At 41.3% G+C, this 16666-nt stretch overlaps 1 protein-coding gene across 2 annotated transcripts in view; it reads right to left on the reverse strand.

Annotated features, from left to right (window-relative positions):
- Positions 1–2693: 2693 nt before the first annotated feature.
- atp2b1a (ATPase plasma membrane Ca2+ transporting 1a) overlaps positions 2694–16666 on the reverse strand; it is a 47994-nt gene continuing 34021 nt past the window's right edge. The window contains exons 10-24 of one of the 2 annotated variants that reach the window (XM_008299643.1): positions 16385–16540; positions 15927–16141; positions 15390–15632; positions 15050–15291; positions 14269–14506; positions 13157–13336; positions 12984–13071; positions 12746–12852; positions 12295–12486; positions 11448–11661; positions 11140–11351; positions 10899–11006; positions 9304–9492; positions 8592–8681; positions 2694–5938 (exon numbers count right to left, since the gene is read on the reverse strand). In XM_008299643.1, the coding sequence (XP_008297865.1) occupies positions 5546–5938; positions 8592–8681; positions 9304–9492; positions 10899–11006; positions 11140–11351; positions 11448–11661; positions 12295–12486; positions 12746–12852; positions 12984–13071; positions 13157–13336; positions 14269–14506; positions 15050–15291; positions 15390–15632; positions 15927–16141; positions 16385–16540 (2867 nt within the window). In that variant the 3' untranslated portion in view covers positions 2694–5545. The remainder of the gene's footprint in view (positions 5939–8591; positions 8682–9303; positions 9493–10898; positions 11007–11139; positions 11352–11447; positions 11662–12294; positions 12487–12745; positions 12853–12983; positions 13072–13156; positions 13337–14268; positions 14507–15049; positions 15292–15389; positions 15633–15926; positions 16142–16384; positions 16541–16666) is intronic. The other variant, XM_008299644.1, reaches the window with a different exon arrangement.

The raw sequence follows: 16666 nt of genomic DNA on the forward strand, positions 1-16666 counted from the left end.
AGGTGCGAGGACCCGTCAAATGCCGCTTGCGGCTTTAATTAATCTTGTTTTTCTTTCTTTCTTCTTTTTTTCATTTTAGTCAATGTTTTTTTTCTGTGTATGTTGTTCCAGAGTTTTTATTTATTTTTAATTGTTCTATATTGTGAAAATCCATTTCTATTGTGTTTTGTGCTTGTTGAGATATAAAGACATTTACTCCTTTTGTTTTCAGGTCAAGCCTATCAGCTTGGGCTTTGGAAAAAAAAAACACACAGATGTGCAGATGCTATTTTCTGACATTTTGTAGTGATTTAGAAAATTATCTGCAGATTGGGGATGACAGTAATTGTTAGCTGCAGCCTTGACTTTAACTATAGAACTTAGTCTGATACAGACTGGGATTATTCCTGGCAATAGACATTTTTCTACCCAACATATTTAAATAATGTGCACAGTGGATTTTGCAGTCATGTGAAATGTACATACCATATCATTTGTTGGCTTAAAAAAAAACAAACAAACATATTTAAGCAAGTAAACACTTGATAGTTGTTGAAGTACCAAATTATAAATATGATATACTCAAACAAATGACACATAAAATTGACAATTTATTGTCAGTTTTGTAATCGAAATATATGTGGATTCACAGCATATTGCAAAAAGTAAGTACAACCTGCATTGATCACACATTTAAATCTCAAATATCAGAATCAGGAATTTCAGATTAGGTGCCAAATATTAGAACATCACCAGAGAGGTCTAAAGATTTCACCAAGACCTTGTGGAGCTTGTGGATGCCTTGCAACAAATTTAACAAGATCTCCAAATTATAGCACTGTAAAGAAAGCAGTGGCAAAGGTTTCAAACCATGGCCAAACTGGCAAACTCAAACTGTAGAGCAGAGCTTCTGACGCAAAAAGAAGTTTCTCACAACTCCAGAATTTCATCATAGGTAGCTCTTGCAGGTGTTAGTGAAATAGTGCTATTTGTCAATCGGATTGCACAACTCTAATACGCATGAGAGGGTGCCAGAAAAAAAGCTTTGTTATTCAAAGAGAAAAATAAAGTAAAACTACCATAAACATAAAGGCAATAAGCTGGCCTTTTGGAAGAATGTGTTCAGAACAGGTGAATCAGACTTTTCAGCAACAGTCACAGCAGACATGCTCAGTGCAGATCAAAGAGAACAGTTGAGGTTAAGAACTTTACCACATCTGTGAAGCTCTATAGCAGAAATGTAATTGTTGGGGTTGCTTTAGTCATTGATTCATCGATAAATTCTGTATCGTAGCAAAGAGTGCTTAACCACAATGTGAGGCAATCTGGCTGAAAGTTAAAGTGGCGATTGAAATAAGTTTGCTGGCAGAGCGGTCAAAAAAAATGAAGGGAGCCAATATCAGAGGCTAGTGGAGAATTAAACTGCAAGAGTGACTGTTTTCACAAAAGAATATTACATCTATTGATTTTTTTGTTACATAAATAATGAAAAAAATAAGTTCCAGCTTTACCTGTATGCACTGTCTCAAAAAGGATCAAACGTTTGCTTGTTCAAATATCAAAAAGCCAAAAATTCATTTAACACGACTGTTTGCTGAAATCATTTGCCCTTTTTCCAAAAAGAAAAAAGCAACAGAGAAAGCACTTACCTTTTCCTTTGTGTTGAACGTACAACACAACATATATCCAAACATTAAGCCTCACACATTGCTGAACTGCTGTCCTAATGCTGCGTATCGTAAACAAGCCTCCCCACTACATTTACCTGCTTCACGTCCGCACAGTAAAGGTAAGAGTCAGTCTGATCGGAGGAGAGACAGCTGTGCCAAACATCAACTACAAAGCATCCATTGTGCAGCGCTCACTGGCAACCTGTGTTGAGGTAGAGTAAGCCTCTGTACATGCCTGATAGACAGCCAGACTGTCAAACCAGACCTGACTACTCCATTGAATTAAAATATGTCCCTGGCGTCTGAAAAACTTCCTCCAAACACAACATGCTGCTGCACTTCAGATCCAGCAACACTCTTAAGACAAAAAGCCTGAGAATAAAAAACACCAAAACACAAGCTGAGCAGTGCTGAACATGTAGTCCAGAAGTGTAAATATAGGGGAGACTAAACAACTACTCTACAAGCACATAAACTGGAGCAGCCATCTTTAAAATGGTCAACGCCACCACTTACGACGAAGGCAGTTTCACCCCCATTCAGTCAGAATAAGAGAAGCTGCTTGGGTTGAACCAAAAAGAAGTCCAGTTGTTTTCTACTGAAGCAAGGTTTTTAAAAGAATCAAGCTCATAAACACAAAGTAGAGCAGCATCTCTTACTAAATTAAACTAGAACGGCCTTCAGTTTTGCAGCCACGTAATCTGAATGTTAAAAGCTTTCACAATAAGTGAGGCAGTTTAGATCAAGGGGGCAAAAATCTACTAAACAAACCCTCTCACTCTTATGCACACTCACAAATAAACAGGAAATGGCATTTGTTTGTGTCAACTATGTTAGTCAATGCTATATTTAACACCAGTTTACCAATTCTGTTCTTCAGCTACAATCTAATGTTAACATTTTGCAGTTGTGCAGCTCTCCTACGAGAAAATTCCCCTTTCTGCAAGACGTCCGCTTGTACGTTTTGCAACTCCACACTTTTAGAACGCAAAGCTACAATCGAGTAAATACCACATGACAAATGAAAAACATGGCCCTGCAGCATTTAGGCTAAATACATTTTTTATTTTTAAAAACCATACACATTACTCGACAAGTTTCAAATGTAAATCCAATCACGATATCCATTTAAAATGCTCAAGATAAACAGACATGAAGTACTTTTATTTCCAAATGTTAAAAGATAAAAAAATAATAATCCATAAAACAGATGGAAAAACATTCATTCCCATTACAGGAAGAAGCTACAGAACAAACTCCTCACATGGATTCCTCTTGCCTTTTTTTTTTTTTTTTGGCCCTTTTTCAAATTTCTCACTTTGTATGCAATCCTAGCTGCTATTTTGTCATCTGTAAAACAAGGAAAACAAACTCTTCCCTCAGAGAACGCTGTGATTTAACATCTCCACCTCCCTCCCTGTCCACGGCCCTTCAGGTGAAGCCGGCCAGATGGCTGCAGGAAGAATCTGCAGTCGGCTGCCCGAGTTTATCCCGTGTGGTTGGCAAGCACCATCCCAAACATTTAATTAAGTGTGTTAATATGCAAACTAAAAGAGGCCTGTTCTCTTTCACATCATTTGCACCCTGAGATGAAGATTCCAGAACAAAACACATTTTAGTGGCCAAAACCCTCCCCGTGTAACGTGATTGGTGTCAAATCATCCAAAATTGGTTTAGTAAGATGCAAGGTATCATCAGTGTTGTCATAAAAATACAAAGGTACATTTTTTTTTTATTACGATTTGTATCAAAATTCTTTTTCCCCCAAGGAACGCTATGAAATAAAGTACCCTGTGCAGATAGATACCAGTGTATGCCTAGTCTTTATTCTTGAAAAATGCACATGTCCAATTCTTTTAGCGTTTCCAGTACATCAGGTGTCAAAAATATTTTACAAACAAACCAAATGCAGTAACATTTATTTATGGTGAAAGGAGTCTTATGGACAGGGTTGAAGGGAAAAAAAAGTTTTTTTTCCCTTGAGTTTTTGATTTATTTATTTTTTTTAAATGCCAACGAACCAGAAATCGGAGGAGTAAAATGAAATTTTCCATAAAGTATGAGCTTAAAGAGAATGAAATATGAAAATAATTCACTTGCTTTTTGACCAAGACGATGTTTTGCTATCTAAATACACAAAGTCTGAAGTTAAAAGGTTCTCTCTTTATAGATTCCTTTTAAATTAAATACTTTTTCTATGCCTGAGTAAACAAATGTCAGTATTGTACATTGGCAGGGGGCTAACGTTTTACAGAGAAAAACAGAAATAGAAATAAAATGCACCATTTTTGAAAAAAAAAAAAAACAAAACGATGACCAGGGTCCATATTTATCAAGCATCCAGAGGGAGGAAATCAGTCCTAACCGGCCCAAAATGTTAAGAATGAGGCTTATTTGGTCCTGTTTTTAGCTGTAATTTATCAGTAAGAAGTTTCCTGAAGGCGGTAAAATGATGGGACCAGGATCGTCTAAATTATTATCGTAGCCAAGGCACATTCATGTTTCGTCTATATGAACGTCGTACTGAAAAAATAAATAGATGCACTGGTTAAATAGCTCACAATACAGCGCTAGTTCGAACTAAAGTTGTTGTTAAAAAAACAAAACAAAAACATTTTTAGCCTTAACATGCATAACTTAGCTTTTCATACACCCACAAGTGAAGCTGCTTCCTCTTTCCTACATCAAATTATCTCCACCGACTAGCACAAGAAGACGTTTTATGGCTCCACAAATCTAAAAAGGAGAACTTCTGCTTCTTGCTGAGACTCTAGGAGGCTTCATAAGGACCTCACTCCTCAGAGGCAAAACTTTAGTTTCCTCGTCCAACCTCCAGCGCGACTCTTGGTGAGATGCTTGTTAAATACGGGCCCGGATATTTGTCTAAACTCCCTTTAATGACTGAACCTTTCAACATGTGGAAATTCTTGAACACAACATAAGAGAATCCAGAACTCCAGAAGGTTTTGTGCACATGAAAACTATTGAAGAAATGGAAGAAGTAAATATTTATAGCAATGTTAGTGGACAGAGGCCCTAATTGTCTCTCCCGCCCTGTCGCCTGTGAAAACACCTCGTCCCACGGACCTCTTTTCTATACAAGCCTTAGTGTTTATCGGTTTGGCTAGAAGGTTCTATATTTATCTACAAATATATAACAAATAAAACTTGCAGGCAAAAATAGTTAAGTTTCAATAGAAACACCCTTTTTTCCTGAAAATACAGCAGTATCTGAAATAATCCTCTCATTCATTTTTTATTCTGTCCCAGTTTTCTGCATCATACATCAGGAAGCTCTTTTGCCTACAAACAGAAAAAAAGTATCTACAAACTTTGTAAACAGACCTGCTTTTTCCAAAAACATAAATAACTCAAAATATTAACAGCCGATGGAGCAGAAATAAGTTTTGAATGAGCAAGGGCCAAAGAGATAAATATACAACACCATTCAGATAAAAGAGAAGCTAAAGGTTCTTTCAAAAATTCTTACAGACGATCTTCAAGCCAGGAGGAGGACCCTCCCCTTCTCAATTAAAATAATAGTAATAATAATAGAATAATAAAAACAGGTCACTTTCAATCTGAGTTTATAATCACCCCTTGTTACCGAGAAAAACAAATGGAGGGAGGGGTGAAGACAAGAGTCCTTGTGTTGCAGCGGGGTATTAATAAGAACCAAAAAAAAAAATAAAAGAAGACCAAAGAATCCACACCAAGCCATACATTCCTCTGAATGTTTGCTGTTCTTTTAGTCCAGCCCAAGCCAAGCTCACACAAGACTCCGCTCTCCGTCTAGCCCTTCGTCTCTCCCCTCCGAGTGTTCCTTCGTTTTTGTCTGAGTTGAGCTCCTTGGTGGCGGGTAGAAAAGAGGTGGTGACGTGTGGAGCGGGATCAGATCAAAGGGAGGTCTCCAGGCTGTGTAGTGGGCTCCCCGGGGCCGAGAGGTTTCCTGATTTGGGCCCCTCTGGGAGGAGGTGGTTACTGCTCTCCACAGCGTTATTGTTCTGGTTTGGGGAGGGAGAGACCGGCGTGGTGGGGGCAGCGGTGGTGGCGGGCGAGGGCGAGGGTGAGGGCGGCGTGGGCGTAGCGTTGCGGGGGCTGGCGGAATTGCGCTTGGTGGGAGCGTCGTCCTCCGCGTCAGTGTCGTCTATGAGGGGAATATGGGGCTCAGAGTCCTCTATCCGAAATTCAGGGTGGGTCATGAAGTTGTGGATCGATGTTCGCGACTCTGGCTTTTCCAGCCCCTCATAGAGGGAGATGGAGCTGCGGAATGCATTCACCACCCGGATCTGGAGGGAGGGAGAAGGGACAGGAAGCGGGAAAGGCACATATTTAGTGACATTTGGTAATGACACGTGGGAGTTTTAACACCTGGATAACACCGCAGGTAAAAAAAAAAAAAACGAGGGCGCAGGTTTTATTGGGTCAATAATAGGTGAGTTTTAGGGGGTTCAAAACCAAAAAATCTGTGAGGACGAAACTCTCAGCGACACGTGCAGGTGTGCGGTTATTTCTAGTAGTGACACTAATCACCTGACGCTTACTTGTCCTCACCCGTCACTAAGTTAGCGACAAAGCCAGTTCCATTTAGAAACAGGAGGAGGCAAAACTCTTAAGAGGAATTCATGTCAGTTTCACTTCTGTCTCTCTGTGTTACTAACTACATTTCCCGAAGTAAATGATGATTGAAAATCAAAGAATTTAATCCCGAGGGGAACAGAAAAACATGCTAATGCACACAAGTAAACTCACAAACTACAACCGAGGCGTAAGAGAGGTCTCAGGTTGCAGTGATGTGCAACGGACTGGAAGGAAAAGTCTCTACGGAGCCGGTTCAAAATCGAGAGTTGCTTAAAATAAAAGGGTTTTTCTGAGAGACAGAAAAGTTGCACCCGGTGGAGACAAACCTGACGCTCGACTCTGCGCTCGAAGAGAAACTAGTCTTGAAGTAACGTAGTAGTTTCAGGAATCAGTCAGTGTCTCAGGGAGGGTACAAACCAGCGTCAAACCCAATGCAGTGTAGGTTTTGTTTGGTAAGTATAGTAGTAGTACTTCACAAAAACACTTGGTAGAGGCCTGTCTCTGATTAATCAAAATGCAAATAAAGGGAGGGGGACCAAGAAACGAGAGGAATGCTGTTCTTTATACAAGAACAGATCCGAAGAGGAAAAAAAGGGGGACAGAGGCTGGACACAAGAGTTCACTGTTTGTTGGACATGCTCAGGAAAGAGTGAAGAGAGAGACAGAAAGACAGAAACTGAGAGCTGAGAAAGACAAGAGACAGAAAGACAGCAAAGGAAGAGAGGGGTGGTCAGTTACAGCTTATGTTTGTGGAGGAAAAACAAAAAAAAGCTGCGGCAGCCAAGCATGTCTACAAGCTGGTATACATGTCAAAAACAGCACAAAGAGGAAAAAACTCACAAACGAGACCAGAGACTTTGAACCCATGCAGAGCGCGGCGCTACCTTGTGTTTCAATGGTAGTAAACCTTTGAGTATAGCCCATGACACATTTCACAGAATCTAAAGAAGAATACGTGGGGAGTCAGTGGGGATTCATTGGTTTTCGGGTCATTTTTTTTTGGCAACACACTGCCATGTGGACACATTCTGCCAACCAACAAGTATTCACACAGAGAAACACAAAAGCTTTTAAAGAGCGCCTGAAAGGGGAAAAAAAAAGTTAACATCGAAGCAACTGTTGACCCATAAATGTCAGGTCCGAGAGAGTTCACGTAGCCCCCCACCTAAAACAGAGACCTTAGAATTATTTGTAGCATAATTTTTCAACGTGCCAGGAAAAAAAAACAACATCATTGGAGCTGCTGTTAATGTGTCTGGGAAAGTCCCACATGTTTACATTCAAGAGCACAGTCATTTATTCCATTAAGCTCTTTCTTAGTGACATCTGTAAGACATTTAAAATCCGCTGTTTGTCAGATGATGTGTCTGGTGAGATCTGAAAGAGAGAAAGAGTCATTGTTAGCGGGCACGCAGTCCTTGTAAGGGCACGGTCAAGAGGAAGGCCCTTTTGGAAAATACCACCATCAAATGATCCGTGTCCGACATCACGCGGTGCAAAAGGCTGCCGGCCCTCGCTAAAGTATGTACAACAGCTTTGCATCCAAACACACCAACACACTGTGTCGTACTAGCTGCAGCTTATCGTTACCATTGGGCGCTACCTCTTCCGAGCAAGCCCACTTTGAACGCACACAAAAAGCTGGAAAAGAAAAAGGTCATTATTTCACCACTGACTGACAAAGACATCCACTGACACTTGGATAGATTTTTCTCACAGAGGTCCATGTCATGGTTTGTCTCTATTGTTTTAGACGGTGATCATGGGCATATACTCAAAACATTTACCCGGCTAGGGACTAGAGAGCTGCTACAAAGACCCATGAGTGCTACAGAGGCACAGAGCGGACTGATGCAGCTGCAGACAAACCTGGTGACTGTCAATCCAGAATATAGCTTTTTTTTTTTCCTTAATCAAGTAGTAAATACACATCATCCCCCCGCCTGAGGTAACAGTTTCCATTTGTGAGACCAAAGCAGAAGCAGAACAGAAAACATGATGACACAGAGAAAAACACCTTGACGCTAGAAGCGACCTGGTTACAGGGTACATATATATACAGCAGTGTTATCGAAGCAATATGGAAGATGTGGTTTTGGTGTCTTTTTTTTTTTTGTTGTTGAAGTAAACAGAGGGGAACATTAGGAGAAGCATGAGAGAGTAAAAGTGTCAACGTTAGGTGAGAAGTAGAGTGGAGGAGAAAGATGTTAGAAGAGAAGAAGAAATAAAAATAAAAAAGTCTCATGCACTAGAGGAGAACACGCACTCACACCCCACAGTGGCAGAAGCGGTGTTGGCGGCAGTGGCAGTAGTGGTAGTAGTAGAAAAGGCTACATGTGTAGGGCTAGAAACATTGGTTACATCGTGCTGTTGTTGGCTGGAGTTGGAGGCCTGCCGCCTTAGAGCCCCCTGAAAGGAAGTTCCACTCTGGAACGCACTCACTACATCCATCTGCAAAGAATCAGACAGCGTGACAGGAGAAAGCCCAGAGGAAATAAAACACAACACAGCCAGAGGAGAGAGAAAAGAGAGAAAAAAATAAAGAAAAGGCACCAGCAACCATAGAAAATGTCACTTCGAAATTGGATTTAGGCATTATAGTAAAAAGAAAGAGGAAAAGGGAGATGGTTGGGTTTAAAGGCACTGATTGCAGGGACTCCAAAGTCTGACCTCACTTTCACTCTTTTCTCTGCAGAATCCTTCCGTACTACCAGCTACAGCCATGCCAATAGTCTTTGAACAATCAGTTGCCCTGTCGTGCTTTCCGTCCAATCCAATTCACTTGTTTCTCATCAGTACCTTCAAACTAGTTGGGTTTTAGCAGATAAGATTGAGACTGAGTCAGAAATAGGCATAGGAACCCGCTTTAGCTCAGAAGCAGAACAGAAAAAAAAAATTAGAGAAAGGGGGTTTTTGTTTTTAGGGCACAAGCCATTCTTTAAGAATGCCGAGAGAAGAGAACAAAACAGATTTTAAGCTGGAGGAGCAATAGAGAGTTAAAGGGTTTATGGCTTTGATTCCCTTCGTGTCGGTGCGGTGTGGAGCGATGCGCGCAAACTATAGAAGTTGTTACCTGAGTCTGGATGCGATTGAGGCCTCGGAACCAGAGGATCTGGCCTCGACGGAGCTCCCGTTCAGCATGGTCAATCTCATCCATGTCCTCCAGCTCTTCCAGCTCCTCGTCTGGGATCTCCTCCTTCTGGGTGCCGTGGCCCGCCGTTTTCAAGAATTTTAAGCGGCTGGTGGGTATTGAAGAGATTACCTGGAAAACAAAAGGATGCATATGAGCGACGCCGACTTGTGATAAAGTTCTACTCTGCAGCGTTTCTTCATGGCATAACGAAGCACGTTTGGATACAGCACAGATAATAAGCAGTCAGCAACCCCGAAAATTAACTGTTCCTTCAAGTGGTAGGTGTACGTTTGACGATGTTTGGTTTACTTTGAGGCATCAAAATGAGTGTTTTGCTCTTTTGTGAGCATCTAAAGAGGCTTTGTAGTGACAGCTGACATTATGAGCAGTTCTGTGCATCATCACCACATTTGCAAAACAAAACTTAGGAATGTTTTTTGCTCTAGCTTATCTTTATGAAGTAAATGTTGATTGCACAGTGTGATGGCTATAGAATAGTAGCACCATCAGTGATGAGGTTGATTTCCTATAAGCCTGACTTTCACCACACAGTTCTGATCACACTGGGTTCGAAATTTCTGGGGAAAAATCAGGCTCGATTTACAGTTAAAAGAACAACCAGAGTAACAGTGGAAATTCTGTTTGGCAAAAGAAGAGAGACTGTTTGCGGAGGAGGCAATCAACCTGAAGTGAGAGTGATGGAAACGAAAGTAAAACAAGAGTGAACCTCTGACAGACATTCACTTGATGGAGAGCTCCAGGACTTCAGAGTAACAAAATCTGTGTACTTATTGAACACCTCCTCTGGTGAACATCACAACACTATTTTTTTTTTTACCTTGTCAACATGTCCATATGGTGTTTTTATAAATGCTGGATGACACAGCAAAAATAAGCAGTCAATGCCATGCCAATGCACCTGGCAAACCCGACTGGTTGCTTTACAAATATAAAAATGTTGTTTTTTTTAATAACACATTGCACATCAAAGCAAATGACTTCCAGAGCTGCTTTTCGAGGAGTAGACTGAGCGCATTACAAATAATTACCAAGAATCTTCAGCCATTATCAGCAGGAGGAAATATAACCGAGAATTTCGAACAAATAAGTATCACGAGACAATTCATTTTAAACTATATTATAGCTAGAAAAAATATACTAATAGGCTCCATATTAGTCAATTCTAAAACAATTATTTAAATAAAATACACATATAATTATGCAAAAATATTACATTAAAAAAAATGTTTAAAATGAAAATAAATACGCAATGATAGAAACACAGCTATTAGTTTCCTTCACAGGAAAACAAGATTTCATCAGTGCAAAAAATATTTGCTAAGTGGTCAAATGTATAGCTGCTGGCTAGATAAAAATCTAATATCCTTGTCTTCACAGTAGCAGAACATACTGTTCTGTTACGCTTCTTTGCAGCTGTGAGGCACTCACTACACTAATCCAACACATGGGGGCAGTGTCATACCATATTTTTATAGGCTACACGGTGACGGTGAAGCTTGACTGTATTGTCATACCTGTCCCCATAGAAGGGAGCCAAAGCCTAAGAAAGTGCACCACAACCACTGGTCAATGGTCAGAGCCACGCAGCTGAACGGTTTCCCTCCGAACTGCACGATGACAATCTAGTGGAACAAGAAGAGAGGCAAGATTAGATTTTACATTCGTAGGCTGAGGTCTCGATTTTAGGGTTAGATGGTTAAAATGAGTCTCCGCCATATCAACAAAACTAATTAGCCATTGAAGTGCTCAGTGTACCTGGATGATGAAGGTACCAAAGACAATACTACAGAAGATAAGATTGTTGAAGATGCCTTCGAAGACGTTCCTTTCACCGTGGATCTTTCGGGCATTGATCTCGTTGAAAAGTTGCATCATTACAAAGGTATTGAAGACAATGGTGTAGTGTTCCGAGGGTGGGGCGTGGAGGGGAGTGTTCCTGCCGCTGTCGATGTCAAACAGTTTCTCTCCTACAGGGAAATCAGAACAAAAATGAAATCAAATAAAAATCATACCACGGCAGTGCAGTGTACACAGAGATCTACAGATATAGCGAAGCTTCTTACCAGCAAAAAGCAGCGTAAAGATGATGATTAGCTGGTACACTCCCTGACCCAGGATGTTCTTCATCATAGTGCGTGAGATTAGAGGCTTGTTGCGGCCATATGGCTTCCTTAGCAGCAGGGCTTCTGTGGGGGGCTCTGTGGCCAGAGCTAGTGAGGCAAAGGTGTCCATAATCAGGTTGACCCATAACATCTGTACGGCTTTTAGTGGAGAGTCCTGGTGGCAGAGAGCGAGGCACCAAAGATCAGGTTATATTTCCTCAACATGTCAGATATCATCAAGATTTAGAGCACCAAGTAAAAAAAAATAAAAATAATTACCACAAACCAAAGTGCATGTGGAATACAAATCATTTCGTTGTCTGCTTCATAACTTAGTGCATTTTTATAAGCTGTGGCAGCGTGACAGCATTAAGGAGTGTGTATTTTGATATGCGTTTTAAGACTGATAGCAAGTGGAAAAATTGCTCAGAGGGAAATGACAGCCATTTGGTTTCAGTACACGTACAAATGCTGCCAAAAGATGAGGAGTTATGGTTACAAGACAGGATCTCTATGTTAATCAAGACAATCTGAGCTGAGGAAAATGCAGAATATTTCAGACTAATATGCAACATTTTGGTAATCAAATGAGAGGAGCTTGCTTAAAAAGGTGCAGGACTCAATTCAAGATTTTCAAAATCATTGTCATTCATAATTTATTGCAGGATCTTTGCAAGGATGTGATGAATTGAGAACTTCAACCATCTCTGACAGTGAACATAACTCTACACAGTTTAAGATGTTTTCCGCCTTCTATTTAGAAATCTGTATTATGTTTTTTTTTTAAACAGAACACGTTGGTGCTAACCTGTGTGATGCAGGCTCCTGTAAATGCTACGATGACAGCCACAACATTGACAGTTAGCTGAAACTGGAGGAACTTGGAGATGCTGTCGTACACGTTTCGTCCCCACATGACAGCTCTGACGATGCTGGAAAAGTTGTCGTCAGTCAGGATGATGTCAGATGCCTCCTTGGCGACATCAGTCCCAGCGATACCCTGGAGACAAAAAGATCATGATCAAGGCATGTCTGCATTTGGTCTCAAGATATTTAACATTCTCAAGTTTCTGTGTGACCATCACTTCCCAGAAGTAACTCTTAGAAAATACTGTTTTGGCTTTTTTCTAGTTGACTGACTGACTGAGGTTATCATTAAATTCTGACCAGAGTAGGATGTTGAGGGTAAAAAATGAGCTGTAACATCCACATGATTAGACCTCTACTCTCATTAAAGAAAGTAAATCCAGAAAACTCACCATAGCAAAGCCAACATCAGCCTTCTTCAGAGCAGGACCATCGTTTGTACCATCGCCTGTCACTGCGACTACTTGTCTCTGCTCAGCCACTGTGCTGTCAATAATACCTGGAATGGAAAAACATGAATATTTAAAGTGAAACCTCCAGAGCATGAAACAACAAACAATCTAGTGTCCCTAGATTGTTCACAGTACACTTTTTTTTCCATTTTAATCCATACCAGAAAAACACAACTACCTTTTACTAAGGTGTGTTTGTCTGTGGGGGAAGAGCGAGCCAGTACTCGTAGTTTGGGCCAGATCTTGTCAATGCGTTCTTGTTCAATCTAGAAACATGAGACAAAACCCTAATAGAATCCCAACAGCACATTTTCAACAGTCTCTGAGGTACAGTATTTTGCTGTAGCCCACCTCTCCTTTCTCATTGCGTATCCTGCGATTGAACTCTTTTCCCTCCAGGCAGAGGAAGTCATCTCCGGGCTGTAGGATGCCACACTTGGTAGCAATTGCTCGGGCTGTGTTTATGTTGTCCCCAGTCACCATTCGCACTGTGATGCCAGCACGCTGGCATTTCCTGATAGCATCTGGGACCTAAAGGAAAAGCGGAAACACAAAGGAGGAGGAAATGATTGTTATTTTTGCATATCACTAGGGATTTCAAAATGAGAGCCAGGCTCAAATATAATCTTGTTTTTCAACATTTAATCAAATGATTCACTATCTGTGGAGTCATCATTAGCAATGTCAAACTCCACAGCTCTCACTGATTCCATAAAGTGCCCCCCAAACCTCATGAGTAGTTCCCAGCAAACAAGCTCAGAGTCTACTTCACCTGTCCGGCAGAAAATGGCAGGAAGCCAAAGTAAATCAGAGACAGTCGAGCATTTAGCAAGCTAATGACCCGCTTCTCTTTCACACATTAATCTTCTTGTCTCAACATGGAACCACTCCCTCTGAATTATCAATATTATTACTCCAGTATTGGCATGCAATGATGGCAGGCATCATTAAAAAATGGCTGACAATGCATCACTCAGTCTATTTCCTCCACTTAGAAAAAGTGGAGGGAGCCCTATTAAGCTGTCAGCACAGTCCTGCGGAAGTGCTTGTCAAATGGTTAAATAAGTTAGGAAATAGAAGAAGATATCACATCTCTCTCCTCTCTGCGAGGACTGAGTTTTCACTCCAATGGTTAGACATCATTATATAAACTGCTTCTTTTTGTGGCTAACCTAACTCTGGGTAGTGGATGTTGTATGACGCATGAAAGTGATTAAGACAACTGCACAGACCTACAAAGCAAAAGAAGAACCCAGAGCTGCTTGATCTCGCAAACTGTGCAGCTAGAAAAGCGATCAAATACCCCACATCTAAACAGTGTGTCCTGCTATATGTTTCTGCTTAAAGCGCACCTAAAGATTCTCAGTTTTGTAACTAGCACTCAGATGTATTTCACCGTCATACATTTTTGGGTCAATCTCTTTCCCCGTTTCAACAACAATTACAGTGGTGTGACCACTAACCTCTGGTCTCACAGGGTCTTCAATGCCCACCACGCAGAGGCAGGTCAGTCCAGTGAGGATGTCATTTTCATTGTCCCAGTCAGGCTCACCGTCAGCAACAGAGAAATCTCTGTATGCAAGGCAGATGGTCCTCAGGCCCTCCGAGGCCATGGGCTCAATCACTTTCTTAACCATGTCATCTCTGTCCCGTGGGCGAAACACCTTCGCCTCACCATTTGCTGTCAGGATTTTATAGCACCTGGGAGGTGAAAAGGGAAGATATTTAAATATAAATGTAGAGACGAGAGAAGAAAGAAAAAAGGGACAAGTGTAGGAGGGCGGAATACCAAAGGAAGAAAGCCATTAAGGGTGATGGAAGTTGAGAAACATGGATGAAGCAGGAGATAAGTACAGACTTGAAAATGTAAAAAAGTAATTTAGATTAGATAAAGGAAGAGGAGAAGACAAAGCATCTGAATGGTGAGCTGCAGTAGTAAGAAGTCACACTAAGTCCTCTGTGGGTTAAAAAGAAGCCTGCTTGGTTAAGAGGCTTACGGAGCTGTTACCGGCTCATTTTCTCAGCGCCTGTTTTTAAGTCGCAACGTAAGGGGCTTGGGTGGGACGCACTTGAACTTCTTAGCTGCTTAAGTCATTACACATATCATTTACTGCAAAGTCTGGCCAGCTGGAACGCGTAATAAAAAAAAAACTACGGAATAACCTTTCATTGAGTAGAATAATTTAGGCCAAATGTAGTCACGCAACATGCAACATGGAAATGAAAGACAAAAAGTTTTCTTACTTTTTTAAGAGAATTTCTGAGGCTCCTTTGCTGAACATACGGTAGCTGCCATCAGCCATCTTCAACACAGTGCTCATAGATTTGCGGACTGAGTTGAAGGTGTAGACCTTGTAGAGTTTTTCTTCGGGGATCTCATTGCGGATAGCCTGGTAGTCGCGTTTTAAGTCAGCGGAAAAGCCAAGCAAGGCACATTCGGTCTTGTTACCCACCTGTCGTGGCAGACCCCCTTCTTTCTCTGGAGGCTGAAGGGGGAAAAAAAAAGACACTAATGTCAGTTCCCAAAAGATGGCAATAATCAATCTGAATGTATTTTAGAGCCAGATTTGTTTCACAAGCCTACCATGATCTTGGTAGTGTAGGCGCAGTTGACTGCAATGCCCAGAATCAGGATGTCTAAAGTGGAGGAGGGGATGTTCTCAGGTTCAGGGATCTTCTTGTAGTGCTTTTCAGCTACGTAGGCCTGCACCACAGTCATGCGGTTCATGGTGAGAGTACCAGTCTTGTCAGAACAGATGGCGGTAGCGTTGCCCATCGTTTCACAGGCGTCCAAGTGACGCACCAGGTTGTTATCTTTCATCATTTTCTGTAGAGAGAAAAAAAATAAAAAATAACAGATTGACCACGCTGGAATTAACTGTGCTCAATGCAATTTTTATCTTGTCTGACAAAAGCATGCGTGCGGAGGCTATATAACTGACATGAATAGCTTCTTGATTGGGTAAAGCCCTCTGTTGGGTCACAACTTCAGTAAAGGGAATCACAGCTTGGCTTTAGAGTATCAGTAAGCCAAGTCTTAACGGCCTGGCATGCTAGTTTTAATAGGCTGAAGTGTAAGCTGGTCAGTCCTGGCACGGGTAACTTGGCTAAGAGACTTTACCTTAACGGAGTAGGCCAAGGAGATTGTTACAGCGAGCGGCAGGCCTTCGGGAACAGCCACCACCAGAACAGTGACGCCAATGATGAAGAATTTCACAAAGAACTGAATGTAAATGGGCGTGCAGTCCTTGACCCAGGGCAGATTTTGGATCCAGAAAGTGTCTACTACAAACAGCACCACCAGGATAATAACAGTGATGGCTGACATAACCAGTCCTGGGGGGAATCAGAGAATGGAGAGAAAAGAAAGAAAGATGATGCTCAACCAAGTGGAAGAACATAATTTTCCGGTATATAACTTAGAATGAAAGTATTTGTGAATAGAAAACGTCACAAAAGGTGGAGATGAAGACAGTAAAACTACACTGAATAAAGAGGTACAAAAACACAAGCTCATAAAGCGAGCATGTTTTACAGGATTTTAGCATCACCAGAATCAAGTGATTTCATCTGACTCACCTGCTTTTCCAATCTGTACCGCTAGTTTGGTCAGTTTGCCCTGAAGAACAGACTTTTCTTTCTTTGGCAGGTTGGCTTTCTTCTTCTCCTCTGCATCAGCTCCCTCGTCACTGTTCAGAGGCTGCATTTCCATTGCAGCACCATCCTGTGCTTTAGCTGCAGCAAAGAGAACAAACAAAGCTTGTTAATAAAATGGTCTGACAGTTACAATAATGTACTGGCCATGTGCACAAACATGATGTACATAACTTGATATGTATACAAAGCAACACTGTGCCAACA

Source organism: Stegastes partitus, unplaced genomic scaffold, assembly GCF_000690725.1.
Source record: "Stegastes partitus isolate 25-593 unplaced genomic scaffold, Stegastes_partitus-1.0.2 Scaffold1441, whole genome shotgun sequence".
NCBI classification, from domain to species: domain Eukaryota; kingdom Metazoa; phylum Chordata; class Actinopteri; family Pomacentridae; genus Stegastes; species Stegastes partitus.